Consider the following 18,870-nt stretch of genomic DNA (forward strand, 5'->3'; position numbering starts at 1 on the left):
CCTCTTGTCTCCGTCGCGGGGAGGAGCCACGTGACCCCGCCCACCGTGGCCTGGTGCCGCCCCTTTCCCCGCCCCGCCCGCCGGCCAGTGGGCAGGAAAGCCGACGAGGGACGAAAACCGGAACCGGGCGCTGGAGTCCGGGCCCGGCTGCGAGCGCCCCCTTCGCAGTCCGCCGAGACCTCAGAGCTAGTCGGGTTCCCGCCTCGGCCCCAGGAGGCGGGGAGCACAGCCCAGGCCCCGGAGCCCCACCCCCCCCCCCCCCCGCCAAATGATAGGTGTGGGACATCCGCAGGGCAGAGTCCCGGGCCCGCGTTCCTGTCGCTACTGGGGACTCCCGGAAGTCATTTGGCTTCAAGGCCCCGTATCCAACGGGAAAAGAGTCCGTTGGAATAGATTGGACCGATTTATGCTGTTCCCAGAAAGTTCTGGGGATCCCACCAAGCGATAAGAAGTGAATTAGAAGCACGTGGGAGAGAAGGACGGGTGGTAGGACAGTCTCTGAGTCTGTGACCACCATGACGCCACAGGGATCAGATGTGCCCACACCCCGCACTCCCCAAGGCCTGTGATCATCTAAGGAAAATATTATTTGAGGACTTCCTAATTATGAATTAGAGGCCCCCTTCCATTTTAGTCTGGGCTGGATTGGCGTGGTCCATCGGGTGGAATCAGAGTTCCCTCAGCACGCAGGTCTGGCCACCTAAGGTTGTTAGGACGATTCCTCCAACTGGGGCTCCCAGCAGCGCAGGTACCCCACATCTAACTCTCCAGCCTACACACAGATCTCCATATTCACTTACATATCCCTCTCACGAGCAACCTGATAACGAATCTTGTGTCCATGTGTACTAAAGTGTTGATGATTAATTTTCTGTGGTCTACCTTTTGTAGTTCCAGTGCTGAGTTATCTTAACGGGAGCAGGCGTTCCTCAGAGTGCTGTCACGTGATCTTTTCCCTTTGTGTCTGCTGGGTTAGGCCACCTCACCTGTAAGCCATCTGAGACTAGATTTGTTATTCATTCAACATTTACTGAGTGGTTTCTTTGTGTCAGGCACTGCTCTAGGTACTAAGGCTGAGGCAGTAAATAAAACCAAGACTACAGTCATGGAACTTACATTCTAGTGTGGATAGGGATAGAGAGATGTAAATGTAGATCCTATGTTGACAAAGGCTATGAAGACATGTACAATAGGGTAAGAATAAAGTGACAGAGGACGTGGTATTTTATTTTAGACAGGGAGGTCAGTGATGGGCCCATCCCTGATATTTGCAGGGCCAGGGTAAATAGTGCAAATGGAGGCACACATATCATATGTCTACATAATTTAAAATTATAAACCAATTTAAACTGTTATGTAAAATTCCTGTCCTTTCATGTTGACAAGTATACCTTCATAATAATCTGGAAGGCCAAACTTAAGTTTAGAAATCTCAGACTTCCCCCAAGATGTGCACTGGAATGGGGCTGCTTAGGTGGTAACTGGTCCCTGGCCCTCAACCTTCCTCCTACTCTTTGCACCCCAGCTCTATCCCATACTTCAAGGAAACTTGTGCCCACACCTATAGCATCCCTGTCTGCACATCTGAGCTCCATCTATACCTCCAGCAAATAGCCGCTCCTTGGTTCCTTAAGAGAACAGACCTTGGAAAAAGGCTGATGCAGTCTCTAGAAGCTGGCCTGGTGCTACTGGGGTAGGGAGTTCTAGGGTCTCATGCACCCGCAGTATGATCTAAAAGGGGTGAGGCACAGGGGCTTTGGGTGGACTCATCCCCTTGGCCCATGGTCTTCTAGCTCTGTGGAAAGAGGTGTGGCTGGAAGAGGGCCAGAGAGCTCAGAAGACAAGGTAGGGGCTCCTCCTGCCCCAGTCTTAAGGCAGTTCTAACGGGATAACATTTGAGACAAAGACCCAAATGAAGAATGGGAGGGAAACTTGTGGCAATGTGAGATAAGAGCATTCCAGGCAGAGATCTGGAGGTTGGAGCTTTGCTCCCTTCATGAATTCGTATTCTCTGTGCCTGAACAGAGAATAGGCTTTGAACATATTCTCAAGTTCAAAGTCTTGAACTGCATAGATAGTCCCCTAGCAACCCTGGATTCCAAGGGGTGGAAGTACTCCAGCGGCTAAATCAGGGGCCAGGAAAAGTCAAGTGCCTTCACATGTCTCTATTGTTAAAAAATGTTATAGTTATCTTCCCCAGGGAATTCCCTGGGAATTAAGGGGACAGTTTTAGCTAAACATGAAGAGCACCTGGGAAGCACAACTCACATAAGTACACAAAGATTTGCTTGTTCACATGTCTATTTCAGAACATCAGAAATGGAAAAGAATACAAATGATTTGAATGGAATAGATAAAGTTTCTTGGCAATGGGGCCAAAGAAATTAGCCTTGAGAGTTGTAAAATCTGGGGCTTCAATATCTCAGAACAGCAATACAGGGATTTTTTTTTTTTTTTTTTTTTTTTTTGCGGTACGCGGGCCTCCCACTGCTGCGGCCTCTCCCGTTGCGGAGCACAGGCTCCGGACGCGCAGGCTCAGCGGCCATGGCTCACGGGCCCAGCCGCTCCTAGGCATGTGGGATCCTCCCGGACCGGGGCACGAACCCGTGTCCCCTGCATCGGCAGGCGGACTCTCAACCACTGCGCCACCAGGGAAGCCCAATACAGGGATTTTCAACTTTAAGTCTTGGACGTCTGTTCGAACAGAATCTTAAAAGGAGTCTCCAATAAAAGCAAGCTGCCCATAAACAGAGGGATGGATAAAGAAGATGTGGTAAAGAGATAGTTCGGTAGATCTCCTTTCTGCCCGTGGACGCCACCGAGTAAGCATCGTTGACGTCTCCCCCACCTCCACTGCCGTCGTGTCTAAGTCAGAGTCACCCAAAGAGCCCAAACAGCTGCGGAAGCTCTTCATTGGAGGTTTGAGCTTTGAAACAACCGATGACAGTCTGAGGAGCCATTGTGAGCAGCGGGGAGCGCTCACAGACTGTGTAGTAACGAGGGATCCAAGCACCAGGCGCTCCAGAGGCTTCGGGGTTGTCACGTATGCCACTGTGGAGGAGGTGGATGCGGCCATGAAGGCAAGGCCACACGAGGTGGATGGAAGAGTTGGGGAACCAAAGAGGGCCGTCTCAGGAGAAGATTCTCGAAGACCTGGTGCCCACTTAACTGTGAAAAAGATTTTTGTTGGTGGCATTAAAGGAGACACTGAAGAACATCACCTAAGAGATTACTTTGAACAGTATGGGAAAACTGAAGTGATTGAAATCACGACTGACCGAGGCAGTGGCAAAAAGAGAGGCTTTGCTTTCGTAACCTTTGATGACCATGACTCTGTAGACAGGATTGTCATTCAGAAATACCACACTGTGAATGGCCACAACTGTGAAGTAAGGAAAGCCCTATCTCAGCAAGAGACGGCTAGTGCCTCATCCAGCCAAAGAGGTCGAAGTGGTTCTGGAAACTTTGGTGGTGGTCGTGGAGGGGGTTTTGGTGGGAATGACAGCTTTGGTCATGGAGGAAACTTCAGTGGTCGAGCTGGCTTTGGTGGCAGCCGCAGTGGTGGTGGATATGGTGGCAGTGGGGATGGCTATAATGGATTTGGTAACGATGGAAGCAATTTTGGAGGTGGTGGAAGCTACATTGATTTTGGCAGTTACAACAATCAATCTTCAAATTTTGGACCCATGAAAGGAGGAAACTTTGGAGGCAGAAGTTCTGGCCCCTATGGTGGTGGAGGCCAATACTTTGCCAAACCCCAAAACCAAGGTGGCTGTGGTGGTTCCAGGAGCAGCAGTAGCTGTGGCAGTGGCAGAAGGTTTTGATCACTGCCAGGAAACAAAGCTTAGCAGGAGAGGAGAGCCAGAGAAGTGACAGGGAAGCTACGGGTTACAACGGATTTGTGAACTCAGCCAAGCACAGTGGTGGCAGGGCCTAGCTGCTACAAAGAAGACATGTTTTAGACAATGCTCATGTGTATGGGCAAAAAAACTCGAGGACTGTATTTGTGACTAATTGTATAACAGGTTATTTTAGTTTCTGTTCTGTGGAAAGTGTAAAGCATTCCAACAAAGGGTTTTAATATAGATTTTTTTTTTGCACCCATGCTGTTGATTGCTAAATGTAATAGTCTGATCATGACGCTGAATAAATGTCTTTTTAAAGAAAAAAAAAAGATGTGGTACATATATACAATGGAATATTACTCAGCAATAAAAAAGAACAGAATAATGCCATTTGCAGCAACATGGATGAACCTAGAGATTGTCATACTGAGTGAAGTAAGTCAGCCATAGAAAGACAAATATCATATGATATCACTTATATGTGGAATCTAAAAAAAAGGGGGTACAGAGCTTCCCTGGTGGCGCAGTGGTTGAGAGTCCGCCTGCCGATGCAGGGGACACGGTTCGTGCCCTGGTCTGGGAAGATCCCACATGCCACGGAGCGGCTGGGCCCGTGAGCCATGGCCGCTGAGCCTGCGCGTCCGGAGCCTGTGCTCCTCAACAGGAGAGGCCACAACAGTGAGAGGCCCGCGTACCGCAAAAAAAAAAAAAAAAAAAAAAGGGCGGGGTACAAATGAACTTACTTATGAAACAGAAGTAAAGTCACAGAGGTAGAAAAGAAACTTATGGTTACCAGGGAATAAGTTGGGGGGAGGGAAAATTGGGAGATTGGGACTGACATATACACACTACTATATATAAAATAGATAACTAATAATAACCTGCTGTACAGCACAGGGAACTCTACTCAATACTCTGTAATGGCCTACATGGGAAAAGAACCTTAAAAAAAAAAGAGTGGATATATGTATAACTGATTCACTTTGCTGTACATCTGAAACTAACACAACATTGTAAATCAACTATACTCCAAAAAGAGTTTTTTTAATAAAAAATAAAATTTAAAAAAAGCAAGATGAAAGTTGTGACCTACAGCAATAACCACTTTCTGTGGTCCATGGTGCTTCTTGGGAACCCCAGGGCTCCACAGGCTACCATTGGAAAACCACTGGTCTAGAACTGAAAGCAGAAAACAGAAGTATCACAACTTCCCTGCTTGCCCTTCCAGGAGCTTCCTGGGATGAAAAGGTGGCAGAGAAGGAAATCTACTCAGGAATGGGGTGTGGAGGGGAAACATGTGCTGAGGAAAGCATTGAAAGCTAGCCAACTTCCCTGTTCCCCTTCCTGCATAGAGGCTATAGGAAAGTGAGGCAAGAGAAATCAGATGAGAGGATAATAATAGTATTGGCTAATAGTTTACATCTGCTCTTCGGAGCACTTACAGATGTTACTCATTTAATCCTCATGCCAACCCTATGAGGGTGAGAGTATTATTATCCCATTTTTACAGATGAGAAGACTGAGGTCGAAGGAGACCTGCTGACTTTCCCACTTGTGAATCATTCATGTGTTATGCATAAATAAAAGAGAAGGAATTTGGGAGTCTGTCCACCAAAAATGAGATAGATGGTAAGAGGAATGCAGTTTATACACCAATACAGATAATGATGGTGAGCAAAAGAATAGTGTTAGGTAAAGTATGTCATGTGGTAGCAGAGCATTAGATGACTTTCCACTTACTCATTAGCACTGAGGATCAGAGACGGTGTGAGCAGCTGTAAGGCAGGTGCCCAGAATCTTTGCTTTGTCTCTTCAGAACTTTCCTCTTGGTCTTCTAGATGAACATTTCCATAGCTGGGGTTGGTTAGAATACCAGTTGTGAGAGTCAGAAGACAGGTAGTCAGAGTCTGTATCACTTAGATACGGCAGAAAAAAGAAGGCACATTCAAAAGTTTTGCTGAGTGGGGTGTTAATGGATGGACTGGTTCCAGAGGTGTGTGCGAGTAGAGGGAACCGACGAGAGATGTGAGGTCCTTAGCGACTGACAACAGGATGAAGTCCTTTTAGCACTCCTCCATGGGAGGAGACAAGGGGAGGGAACCCTGTGAGGAAGACCAATGGGTTCTGGAGTCCAAGAAGAGAGGCCACCCAACAGGAGTGGTGACCCCAAAATGCCGCCACTGCCAGGGACACAGAGCCAGGAGGAGAGCAGGGAGGCATCGGGAAAGTCTCGCTTCCCCCTCTTTCTCCCCCAGTCCTCTGCTGTCTTGCCATTGCCTCCCACTGGCCAAACACAGTCAAAGCCAGAGATGAGAATGCCCTGATTATAGCCCACAGTGGTGGGCTTCCAGGACAAAAGGCAGGTTAGAGGAGGGTGGAGAATGCAGAATACTGTACCTAAACTTGGGCTCTTCAAGAAATGAGAATGGAAAACACAAAACTCCCTGACCATCCTTCTGTGAGTCTCCTGTGTGGGAGCGGGGAACTGGAGATCTACCCATCCACCAGACAGAGAGCCAGCACACGAGGGCAGCTGAGCAATTCCTTCCCAGCAACTGGTTCTTTCCTGTTCAGACTTAGTCCAATGGTCTTATTCTTTATCTATCAAGGAGACTGAGGCCCAGAAAGGTGAAGGCACTTGCTCAAGGCCACATAGCAAGGTCATGGTAGGGTCCATTCTTGTCAGGCTTTCCAACATAGCTATCGAAGTACTGAGATGGGGACCGCTGTGAACGGGATATTTGGGGCAGAAACCCATGTTCAGGTAAAGCTTTCCTGGTCCTAAGTCACTTGTTGGCAATTCAAAGGGAATAGGCACCCCACATACACATATTTATAGCCCCCCGGCATGCTTCTACCCATCCCCCACCGCTCGCCCTCTGCCTCCAAGGACGAGCTGATTATTTAAAGTGGAGTGAAGATATAAGGCTGTATGCTTGAGGCCTTGTTGTTCGGGCTCTCTGGCCAATATCAGGAGCGAAGCCTTTTAGGAACCTGCAAGTCATCAAATGAGGCCTGAGGTCAAAATCAAGAAGGCCACATTGCTGAGTCACTGGGTTAGAGGGTGCTCAGTCTTCCCCATAGGAGGCTTCTGGGGACCTTGCCAAATTTGTGATACTTGTGAGACTGATTCGAAAGAAATTTAGGCTTCCAGAAGAGATGTCCAAGCACTTATTGAGCGCTTACTAGGGGCCGAGCTAAGTAAAGGGGCTTTGGGTGGGAGTATGGGGTGTGGTGTCAGTGAATAATACCCCTGTGTCCCCTCTCAAGTAAGAAACAAGCACAAGACACAAATGGAAACTAAAACTCCTCCACTTTCTTACAGATAAAGCTGATTGGAGAATGTGGCTTAGATGCACTTCCACAAAGTGTTCCTAATTAAACATGACCCCCAACTCCAGGCCTTCTCTGCAGGGGCTGAGCCTGTCTGGTAAGCTGGCTGAATGGAGGAGAAGACATGAGACGGCACCTGCCCACACATAGGCTGCCAGGTTCCAGAGAAGGAGACTCTGGAGGGACTGAGCCACACAGTGGAGTTCCTTTCCCCAAACTTAGCAGTTAAGTCACCCGTCTTCTCTCTCGGTGAGGCAAGGGAGGACCAGACAAAAGGTGGACACTTCCTCCTATAGTTTGCTCTCTTTTGGGGTTGGGGTACAGTGGAAATTCCACTTATCAACCCTGAACCTTTTGCATGTTTTATCTCACTTAATCCTCAGAATTATCTTATAATATTGTGATCTCTGTCTTAACAGACATGGTCACGGAGGCATAGAGAGCTAAATAACTTGCCCAAGGTCACACAGCTATACGAGGGAGGAGTTGCATTTCAACATCAGATCTCTGCATCTAAAGATCAATTTGGTTTGCTACATTTTAATTTTTTAAACAATGCTGTCTATGTGGAGCCAGACTCATAGCTAGGAAGCAAGGAATCCAGGCTGAACTGCTAAAACGTTTTGCCACAACTTCAGGATTAGAATGAAGCAATTTCAAGATAGCTCAGGCAGTAATATAGATCTGCAAGCCCTGAAGTAAGCTTGTGGAAGACTTCTGTAATCTGTAATAAATGTCTGTACATTTATTACCTCATATTATTTGTTTGCTTGTTGTCAGCCCTCAGAATTTTAGTCAAGTCCTTGAAAATTCCAGCCTATCTTTGCAGTGCCGAGATAAAATTTTTTAATTAATTAACTAATTTACATTTATTTTTGGCTGTGTTGGGTCTTCGTTGCTGCACGCAGGCTTTTCTCTAATTGTGGTGAGCTGGGGCTACTCTTCGTTGCGGTGCGCGGGCTTCTCATCGCGGTGGCTTCTCGTGTTGCGGAGCATGGGTTCTAGGCGCGTGGGCTTCAGTAGTTGTGGCTCGCGGGCTCTAGAGCGCAGGCTCAGCAGTTGTGGTGCACAGGCTTAGTTGCTCCGCAGCATGTGAGATCTTCTCAGACCAGGGCTCGAGCCCGTGTGCCCTGCATTGGCAGGCGAATTCTCAATCACTGCATCACCAGGGAATCCCTAAGATAAATATTTAGTCTAGAATTATGAGCTGGAACCAGTGCAGTGTGGGTAGCTACAGAGGAAACAAGATAACTTCAAAGGGATGTCGAAACTCAGAGGAACAGTATCTGAGCCTCATGGTCAGCTGAAGGGGCTGCCTGAGATTCTGGGATTTGTCTGAATAAGTGAGCACCTTAGGAGGACTCTTGGTTGTACTCAAGAAAACCCTAACTGAATCAGCTGAAGCAGGGAAGGGGAATCGATTGCCTCGAAGAACCAAATCAACGGTAGGGCAAAGCCATACCTGGCCTCAGAGACACCATGACACCATCTTACTCTGCATTTCTAGTCTCTGTACACTGGCTTTATTCTCTTAGCCGGGCTGCTTCTGAAAGTCCAGAATTCTGGCCTTAGCTTTCAATTTGAGATCAGAGGGAAAAAAAGCCAGAACTTCTCTCCTGACCTTAGTTTGAAACATACTGGGGAAAACTCTGGCCAGGCTTGGATTATTTGTTTATTCCTAGATTAGTCACTATGATCAGGGAGGTCATATCACCACGGGGGTGAGCACCATAATTGGCCGCCCCGACCATAATTACATGTTTGGGGTAAAAGAGGATCAATTTTCCAAAGAAAAAGGAGTACTGTTATCAGGGGAAGAGGGTAAATGAGGAAGCGCAGGCCAAAGCAGATGGTGTCCGGCACCAGGAGGTAGAGGTGTAAGAATCAAATGGGAGAATGTGAAAGAGTCTAGCACACTGTCCAGGACAGCAGGGCTCAACTAATACTTGTTTTTTTAAATAGTAGGAAAGGCTAAGGTCTGAGCACACCTGGAGGTCACAATACCTATGTCCAGATGTGTCACGAATGCACCAGAGATTTTCAGGGGTCCGGATAAACTTGACTCAAGCCATTTAGTTGCAAAAGGGGGGAGAAGCATATATAGAGAAGAAAGGATATCTTGCAAGAATTCGCCTAGCCCACAGTAGGTACTCAATTAACACTTTTTGCACGAACTGCCCAAATGAAATACTGAGTGTTTTCATGTTCCCAGATGACTACATCAGCATCCAGATGTTGCATTCTTATTTTACGATGGCCTTGCTTATCAGTAGACACCCTGAAGAACTTCGCAAGCCTCCACCTCTCCTTCCTTATGGAACCCACTTACTCCATGCTATTGTCCATGGTTCAGCCACACCCCTTCAGCCCTGGTTTTCACTCTTCTGCCCAGCCCCTGGAGGGGATGCTTCTGTTGGACAGATGGGATTTCTAGATTTTCTGTGCCCAGACATTGCCATCGTATCTCCCGAGGTGCCAAGCTCTGCTGTTTGGTGGTTGGCCCTGCCTTATCTGCAGCTACACACTGTACCCTCTGGTCCAGAAGGGGAGTTGGGATGCAGTGTCTGCTACTGTACTTTCATAAAAACATGAAAGGCCCTGACAGCCACTTGGTGAGCCTCAATTTTCCTAGTTGGCCTTCATGGTCTCCTCTTCCCAACTTTGCCCTACCATCTAAAATAAAAGTTCCCTATCTTCCTGTCCTTTCTGGAAACTTGTTTATGTTAATAATCGTCTTGAAAGTAATCACACTTGTGATGGTCTCCCTTACCCATTCACTGACTGTGGGATGTGAGATCTCTCTTCTTTTGTCTTTGCACGTCCTGGGTCGATGCTCAGATGTTGGTAAGAAAAAAGATAATCATTATCCTTATGGCAACTATGAATCGTTGCTGTTGCTGTTTTTTCTGAAAGCGTACCAGCACTTTCTACCATATATCCCTCTATAAATATGAAATTTAAAAGTATTATCAGCACATTCCTTCTCTTCCTATTTATTTATTAAAATTCTAACATAAAACTTTATGCCAGAGAAAAGTGCTGAGCTCAACATTCTGTTCTTCCCAGCTCCTTTTGGGAATCTTGGCCTTGAGCGATGTAACAAGTCCATAGAACCGCCACATAACTGGCTTATGTCATCTAGAAATATAGCAAGTGAATAAACAACAGAAATGGAGATTTTTTGGTAATACATATTAGAGGGGCTCTCTCCTTATTTCTCTTTATATCCTTTGTCCAGTTATTATATATCTTTCTCCTCCACCGTTTGAATGTTAGTGAGATTTGAAGACATTCTATTCCATCGTCATTCTCCTGATAATTTCCTTTTGTCTCCTTGCTTTCCATTTTGGAGAAAAAAATGGAATCATTTTCATGGCAATAGGGGACTGGGAGGAGGAGTAGAGAGGTGCTTGCAGAAGAGATCGTGGTGCCCTGGTGTTATTTCCCTGGTCCTCCGCCCTCAGTGACCAGGACCAAATGTTGAGCGCAGCCTGGCTTCCACGGCAGAGCATGCCCGTCTCCTATAGATCTCGGATCGCCAGCACTTAATCACAAAAGAGCCTCTGTCCCTGTTATACTGATGGCTCTCAGCCTCCCAGGGGTGCATCTTCTCCCCTCCCCTTCTGCAAAGAGAACCAGAGGAGAAGCATGACCCCTAGCATGCAAGCACTCTGTAAATGCTGGTGCCTTCCCTCCCCTTCCCTCTCCTGGGAAGCAGGCAGGTTTGTTGGATCCCAGAAGGCAGTGTTACGTGGTGGGGGAAAAGAAACATGAGCTTGAAGTCAAAAAGACCTGATTTGGACCCGCAGGGCCTCAGCTGAACTGTGTCTGACCCTGGCTGGTCAAGGTCCTCTTGCTTTTCGGATTCCAGGGTTCCACTGGGAGAACCCTCCCTTTCTTTGGTCACAGTGAGGTTGATTTACCTCATTTTTGTAAGGTAGCCCTTTTCCAAACAACCTACACAACACAGCCTAATCCACCAGACAGCTTTTGCAGGGAACCTGAGTTGGAAACCTTACTGCCACTCTGGTGCCCCCCGCTGCCCCCCACCCTGGGAAGCAGACATTCAGCAAGGAACAGGGCAGGACCAGCCAGGTGACGGCTGCAGACAACATGGCTGGAGGAACGCCCCAAGGAGAGGGGCCCGACACAGATTTTCACTCCCTTTTCTCCAGGTACCAGGAAGGCAAACTCAAGGCGGAGTTTCGCAAGCCTCCTGGGACTGGGGTGGAGGTAGAAGGAATATGGCTCATCTACAGAAGGGAGTGATCTCCGGATGCCGAGGCTGCTGCTAGACGGACGCCCTCCCGGACACTCCTCTCCAGCCTGCAGGGGATCTCCCCCTTCCGGGGCCAGGAATCATAAGATGGACCCCACCCATCATGAAAGAGCACATCTCACACTCGGACAGGGCTGGACAGTCCTCGAAGCACTTTGCCACGTACAGTCTCCTTTACTGGAAATAGGCGGGGCAAGACTGATGGCAATGATGACGCAGAACTGAGGCCCAGGCAGGCAAGGAAAGTTGCTCCGGGACATCTGTCTAGGACGTAGCATACTGTGGAGCCCAGCCTTGACCCGACAGACCACCCACAGCCCCAGGGCCAGGGGTAGAAGAAAGAGATAGCAAAGGCCACTTCCTCCCTGAAGCGATGCTACTTCACTTCCATAATCAGGTGGCTTCCTGTGTTCCAAGATAAACCATTTTCTTTTTGCCTCTCCTCAAACCTCCAATACGCCTCTCTCTCCCGTACCCTCACGTGAGACCTCACTTCAGTCATTTAGGTGACAAAACAGAAGCCATCAGACAGGAACTCCGTTTCCTCCCACAATCAGACTGCAAACCCCTTACACCTGTGCTTATTCTCTTAGTCTCCCTTCCAGCTCCTTCCTCCCATCAATGCCAACCCCTTCACTTGTGCTCCGGGTCAGCCCCACGCATGGCTCAATAACTTTGCTCTTGAACCCCTCCACCCGCCCCTGCAAACCTAACTTTCTCGGTACTAGATCGATTCCTTCAGCAAACAAGCATGCTCTCTGGCTCCCACTAAAACCAACAAAACAAAACTCTTGGAAGAACGTACACCCTCCCGCAGATACGGCCCCGTTTCCTTCCTTCTCTTCACAACCAGGCTTTACAACAGAATTGTCTGTGTTCACTGCTTCCACTTCCTCACCCCGCCCATTACTCCTCCACCCATTCTGGTCTGGTTTCTGGCCTCACCACGTGGCTGAAACTGCCCATCAGGGTTAGCTGCGAGCTCCGCATCACCTGGTCCAGGGCTTGCACCTCTTTTGACACAGCAGCTGACCCCCTCTTTCTTGAAACACTTTCTTCTTTTTGCTTTTAGTTTAAACCACATGAATCCCTTTTCTATTGCTGCAGTTACAAATTATCACAAACTTAGTGGTTTAAAACAATGCCAGTTGGTCATCTTACAGTTCTGTAGGTCAGAAGTCCAACACTGGTCTCACTGGCTAACATCAAGGTGCTGGCACCGCTGTGTTCCCTCCTGGAGGCTCTAAGGGAGCCTGTTTTCTTGCTCATTCAGGTTGTTGGCAGAATTCATTCCTTGCAGTTGTAGGACTGAGGTCCTATGTCTTCGCTGTCAGCTGAGGGCTATTCCCAGCTTCTGGAGGCCACCACGTTCTTGGGCTTCTCCATCTTCAAAGCCTGAAATGGTGGGACGAGTCCCTATCATGTTTCAAATCCCTTCTGCCTCTTCCATCATCATATCTCTAGGACCCCCTCTTCTTCCTTCCGTTTTCATTTTTAAAGACTCCAGTGGTAAGATTGGGCCCACCCAGAAAATCCAGGATAAGCTCTTCATCTCAGGGTCTTTACCCTTAATTGCATCTGCAAAGTCCCTTTTGCCACGTCAGGTAGCGTATTCACGGGTTCCATGGATTAGGTGTGGACATCTTTGGGGTCCACTCTTAGGTTGCCCTTGTTCTCCTTTTACCTCATCAGTGCCAGAGACGCGCAGCCTCAGCCCTCAGCTCCCCTCCTTATCTCCTACACTTTCTCCACAAGCAAAGCCCGTCACTCGTGTGCCTTGAAAACATCATCTACAAAGCAATGCTCCTAAATTTTTATTTTCAGCCTGAAGCTCACGCTTAGGTTCAAGATTCACTTATGTGACTCACATTTCCACTTGAATATGTGACTGTCACCCCAAACCTAGCATATCCAAATTGAAACTCTGGGTATTCTTTCCAAACTCTGTTTCTCCCTTAGCCTCGGCCACGTCAGTAAAGGCGTCATCATCCCAGCTTCTTGCTCGGGGCCCAGCCATGCTCAGGCATGCTTCATTTCTGTTTTTAATTCACCCTCTTCATCCAATCAGTTAGCCAGGCTTGGTGACTTGCTCTCCACCCACTCCCTCAGTACCCACGAGGCCTCCACCACTTTTCACCTGGACCACTGCAGTCCCCTCCCAGCTGGTACCCAGCCTTCTCTCTTACCCTTAACCCGTTCTCCACACTGCAACCAGAGCGAGGTTTACAAACACAGCCAGACTGAGTCATGTTCCTACTTAAGATCGTCTGAAGTCTTCTGAATATAGTTAAAGTGAAATCTGTTGCTGAGAGCCTCGTTGCTCGAAGAGTGGTCCACGGACCAGTGGCACTGGCCTAACCTGGGAGCGTATCAGGAATGCAGAATCTCAGGCCGCACCTCAGACCTTCTGAATCTGAATCTGAACTTTGACAAGATCACCAGATGGTGTGTAGGCATATTACATTTTGAGAAGGGCATGATCTGGTCCCTCGTTACCTTTCTGACTTCCGTCTCCTATCACTTTCCCTTTTGCAAACTACTTTTAAGCCACATAGGTCTTCTCTCTGTTTCTTATATTGTGTCAAGCACATTACAACCTCAGGGCCCTTGCACTAGCCAGTTTCTTCTCTTGGAACACCCTTTCCTGGCCGTTTACGTGGCCAGTCCCTCCTCATTGTGCAGGTCTCTGTTTAACATCGCCTCCTCAGAGAGGCCTTCTATAGAAGGTAGTTCTTTCTTTAGAAAGTAGTTCTCCCCGTCCCTCACTCCCCCCTCCCCACCCCCCTCTCCAGTCATTCACTCTCTATTCACCCTATCTGATTGCTTTCACTCCCCTTAACTCTATTGGTGATGGTCATGTTTATTTCTTTGCTTTCTTGTTACATAGCTTCCTTCTCTCCCTCTCCCCTGCCTCAAGAAGGTAAGACTAATGAAGGCACAGACCCTCGTCTGTCTTGCGCACTCTGCTTACCTGGGGCCTGGAAAGTGCCCGCCCAAGACATAGTTTTTGAATGAACTAGCAGCTGGTGCTCCACCCTTCCCTCTATGCCATTCCCTTCTGTTCCTGCCTTTCTAAACTTTCTGTTCTATTATATGCTCTGGCCTGAGGACAGACCAGGCTTCCGGAGTACCTAGCTCTTAGAATTCTGCAGGTCTCCAGGAAGTGCCCTTGCCCATCACCAGTCAAGAAATGAGTTTTTGGGGCAGCACTCAACCTGTTAACAACTTCGAGGATGCCTAAGTCCAAACAATAATTACACTTAATTGATGGCACTTACATAACCCTTGCTATTTGCCAAGAACTGTTTTAAGCACTTCACCCATACTGAATAAGCTCATTTATCCTGTTATTCCTTATTGCAATGATCTTTTTTTTTACAAATGTGAGAAACAAGGAACAGAGAGATTAATTAACGTGCTCAGACTTTCTCAATGAGGAAGTGGCAACAACAACCGCCTTAGACCCAGGCTGAGGTGCCTCCGTCCTGGGCCTCATGGGTTAGAAGGCCCTGCTCTGGAGGTGTCCCTCCCCTCAGGGCAGAGAGTCCACGGAGCCAAGGGGAAAGCCCTACCTACCTTCTAAAGCACGCTTGGGCAACTGAGACTGTGGAATTCCCAACACAAATGACCATGAGTCTGCTTTCCAGGGCCTTTCCCCTGGGTTCCTCCTCCTGAGGGTGGACAGTGCTCTTGAGTAGGCCCAAATAGTGGCCAAGTGGCAGCTTTTTGCAAAAGCCACGGGCAGAGCTTGAATATGCAGGCCCAGTGTCCACACATGTACGGGAAGGTCCCTCAGGAAGTAGGACAGAGCGGGCCCAAGAAGAGGAAGGGCGGGCCTCAGGCTGGGGCCCACTTTCCCCACACCTGCTCAGTCAGACGCAGAGCTCTGCGAAGTCCAAGAATTCTATATCCAAACCTGGCCTCCCAGGTCATTGTGGAGGCTTATGTGTCAAAGTAGGAGGAGAGAACATGTTTTACTTAACAGCTTGCTAGCTTGATTGATAACTTTAAAATATTTTAAATATGTAGAGATGTGGTCTGTGGCCTCCATCGGTCCTCCTGCCCCAGGGTGGGTCTGAGTGGACCCAGGCCACCTGGCTTGGGGCGGACTTCCCTGCTGTAACGGGGTCATGCTCTGGCCGTGCCTTTTTGGTCTGGGTCATGTACCTGCCCAGGGTCAGGGCCCTCTGCTCCTGGGGAGGCTCTGCACAGTGGCTATCTAGTCCTGTCCTCCAGCTGTTCCTGCCCTGGCCAAACAGTGGTCATTTCCACTGTATCCAGCTGACCCTGTGATGCTCTGTCGCTGGTGCCCCACGAGGCTGAGGGCTTGGGGAGGCCTGCTCTGGCTTATATCCTAACGCCACATGTGCCCTGGGTTCAAATCCCAGCTCCACCACTTGGGCAAATTACATCAGCTCTTAGACTCCTCTGTGTTCTGTCTTCAAGGATTACGTGGGAGAATATACATCACTCAGTGATTTTGCTCCAAGGCCCAGGGACAACACCGCCTGGTTCAGCTGCCTCTCAAGGTAGCTGCCCAAGGCTGACCTCATAGCCCAGAGCCGGCGGGAACCAAAGTAAAGAGCGGCGTGACCCCTCATGGCAAGTCCTGGGGCCAGGGCTCAGCTGAGTGGGGAGGGATTTGGGCCGGATTTGCCCTGCAGTGCTCCCAGCGGGACTCTCTGGGCTGTCGGGATTCATGCAGTCCTGGAATAGGGCCAATCTGGCCTCCGCCTTCAGAATTCCCTACTTCCCTTTAAGATTCTTCCACCTGTGAACTGTGCCTGTCTGCAGCTTCCCTGTTGCTGAGAACGATTGCAGCACACACTCATACCCACACACAGACATAGCCATGTACGTTGTCTTACATTAGGTAATTTTTAGTGGCTAAACATAGACCTACATTTGACGAGAGTTTAATGCTCTTATTGAGAAATAAAGGCTGCCTTTCACCTCACTATGAAACCCATCTCAGGCAAGATGTTCCTGAGGGTGGGGTTGAGGAGAGCACCAGGGATTTCTAAAGAACAGGAGGCTGAAGCTGACATTCCTTCGTCTTGTTTGTGCAGATGTGGGGTCTGAGTTCACAGACAGGAGTTGAATCTCTGTGGTCCTAACCCAGGCCCTAAAGGGCCTGGTCAAAGTGCTGGCTATGGACCCAAATGGTTTTCTGTCTTCTCTGCACGACCATGGAAGTCAGGCATCAGTAGCCTCCTTTCAGAAGAAAACAAGCACCCACATTCAGGACCTGAGCCCTAACACTAGAAGGCGTCTGTGGACAGATGCAATATATGGTTTTGATTCGATTATTTGGATTCAAATCCAGCTCCACCACTTGCTAGCTGAATGATTTTGGGCAAGTTAATTACCTTCCAATGCCCCAATTATCTTATCTATTAAATGGGTCTGCTAATAGTACCTGTTTCATAGGGCAATTTGCAGATTAAGTGGACTCGTGTACATTAATACATGTAAACACTTAGATGCAAAACACTTAGAAGGGCTTCTGAATACTTCATTGTGTTGCTTATTATTACTAACCATTCAAGGGGACCAGGCAGAGGCTTGGGAAATTGTGCCACTCCATTGCATTTTTGATAAACCCCCAGGGATCCTGAGGCTGACCTGAGAGTAGGTATATGATGAGGTCATGAGCCCATGCTGAGGGGTTTCTATACTTTGGGGGCTTTGCAGCCTATGCTGAGGGGGTTGTTTCTATTCTGAACAAATAGAAAGGTATTTCAACTTTGCTGTGGACCATTCTTGAGGTCTTATCTAGGATGTGGTGACCTGGGGCCTGAGGTTGCCCTCCCAGAGTTACATGAGAGAAGATGGAACCCATTCTGAGTCCTGAGAGAGATGCTCCAATAGAAGGGACAATGACCAAAAGTAAACATAGGATAAAGGCTTGGCTTTGGGAGCCAGACACACCCAGGTGAGTCCAGGTTATGTCACTCACATGTTCTGGGCCAAAGTCTCTCTTTCCATCAACACCCCATTCAGTCAGCAGCAGTCCAGAGCCTCTCCTCAGAAAGGCACTCCCTCTCTCTCCCAATCTCCCTTTACAGCTCACTCTCTAGTCCACAGCACGGTCATCTCCTGCAACAGCTTCTTCATTCATTGTTGAGCTTCACCATTTGCCCCGTTAAAATCCATTCTGCACCCAGCAGCCAGAGAGAGGTGGTTTTTGTTTTTTGTTTTTTGTTTTTTAACGTTAACAGCTTTTAAAAGTACAGACTTGATCGTGTCACTCCCCTGGTTACAACTCTCCCAGGTGACATACTGACCCTGAATAAATCCCAACCCCACACCATGGCCTGTGAGGTCTCTGCTCAGCGTCTACCACACTCCCTTTCTCACGGGGCTGCAGCCACACTGTTTATTCTCTATCCCTCATTCCCACCTGAGAGCTTTGTGCTGGCTGTTCCCTCTTCCCAGAATGCTCTTCCCTCAGACCTTCTCACAAGTGGCTCCTTTTCATCATCCAGGCCTCAGCTCAGATGTTAGCTTCTCAGAAAGGCCTTCCCGGACCTTCCTGTATAAAGGAGCTCATGTGCCCACCCCCTGTCTTATTTCACCTGTTCTTCAGTCTTCACAGATCTGACCGCTCCCCTCATTATGCATTGCTTGTTTCATTGTCTCTCTCCTCCTAGAGAATGTAAGCAGTTAGAAAAGGGACCTCAGTTTCTTGTTTTCTGTTGGGATCCACAGTGCACAGAACAGCGCCAGAAAATAGTGGACACATGGAATGAATGAATGGACGGATGAACGTATCCCTGGATGGCTGTTACCTAATGGTTTCCTTTACTTATTAACACGTGTGTGTTTCGTCTCTACACCCTGATCATAAATCATGCAAGGGAAATTTGGAGACCTTCTGGCTAATGAATGAGTCAAGAATAATGGCTTTGGGGCTTCCCTGGTGGCTCGGTGGTTAAGAATCTGCCTGCCAATGCAAGGGACACGGGTTTGAGCCCTGGTCCTGGAAGGTCCCACATGCCGCGGAGCAACTAAGCCTGTGTGCCACAACTACGGAGCCTGCACTCTAGAGCCCGTGAGCCACAACTACGGAGACCGCCTGCCACAACTACTAAAGCCTGCATGCCTAGAGCCCGTGCTCCACAACAAGAGAAGCCACCGCAATGAGAAGCCCACGCACCGCAACAAAGAGTAGCCCCCGCTCGCTGCAACTAGAGAAAGCCCACACACAGCAACAAAGACCCAACGCAGCCAAAAAAAAAAAAAGAATAATGGCTTTTTCTCTAGTTCATTTAAAGCTGGGGAAGTTGCTCCGTTTGGGGGCTGTTTGGCATGTGGTTGTACCCAGGGCTGAAGGAGTGGAGAAGATGAGTTCTGAAGGCCCTTCTGGTCATAATAGAGCACACGGAAGGGTGTTGGCATGATGACATGACA

At 48.5% G+C, this 18,870-nt stretch overlaps 1 protein-coding gene across 1 annotated transcript; it reads left to right on the forward strand.

Annotated features, from left to right (window-relative positions):
• The first annotated feature begins 2,805 nt into the window (after positions 1-2,805).
• Positions 2,806-4,156, forward strand: LOC114899122 (heterogeneous nuclear ribonucleoprotein A1-like). Its single transcript, XM_029229571.1, has one exon. The coding sequence runs from the start codon at positions 3,075-3,077 to the stop codon at positions 3,822-3,824; it is 750 nt and encodes a 249-aa protein (XP_029085404.1). The 5' UTR covers positions 2,806-3,074; the 3' UTR covers positions 3,825-4,156.
• The last annotated feature ends 14,714 nt before the right edge of the window (positions 4,157-18,870 follow it).

The sequence above is a fragment of the Monodon monoceros genome, unplaced genomic scaffold (assembly GCF_005190385.1).
Source record: "Monodon monoceros isolate NGI ecotype Baffin Bay Population unplaced genomic scaffold, NGI_Narwhal_1 Super_Scaffold_18, whole genome shotgun sequence".
NCBI classification, from domain to species: Eukaryota; Metazoa; Chordata; class Mammalia; order Artiodactyla; family Monodontidae; genus Monodon; species Monodon monoceros.

Excerpts from the sequence above, each read along its gene's own strand:
- LOC114899122 (XM_029229571.1), top strand. The coding sequence starts at position 3,075 with ATGAAGGCAAGGCCACACGAGGTGGATGGAAGAGTTGGGGAACCAAAG.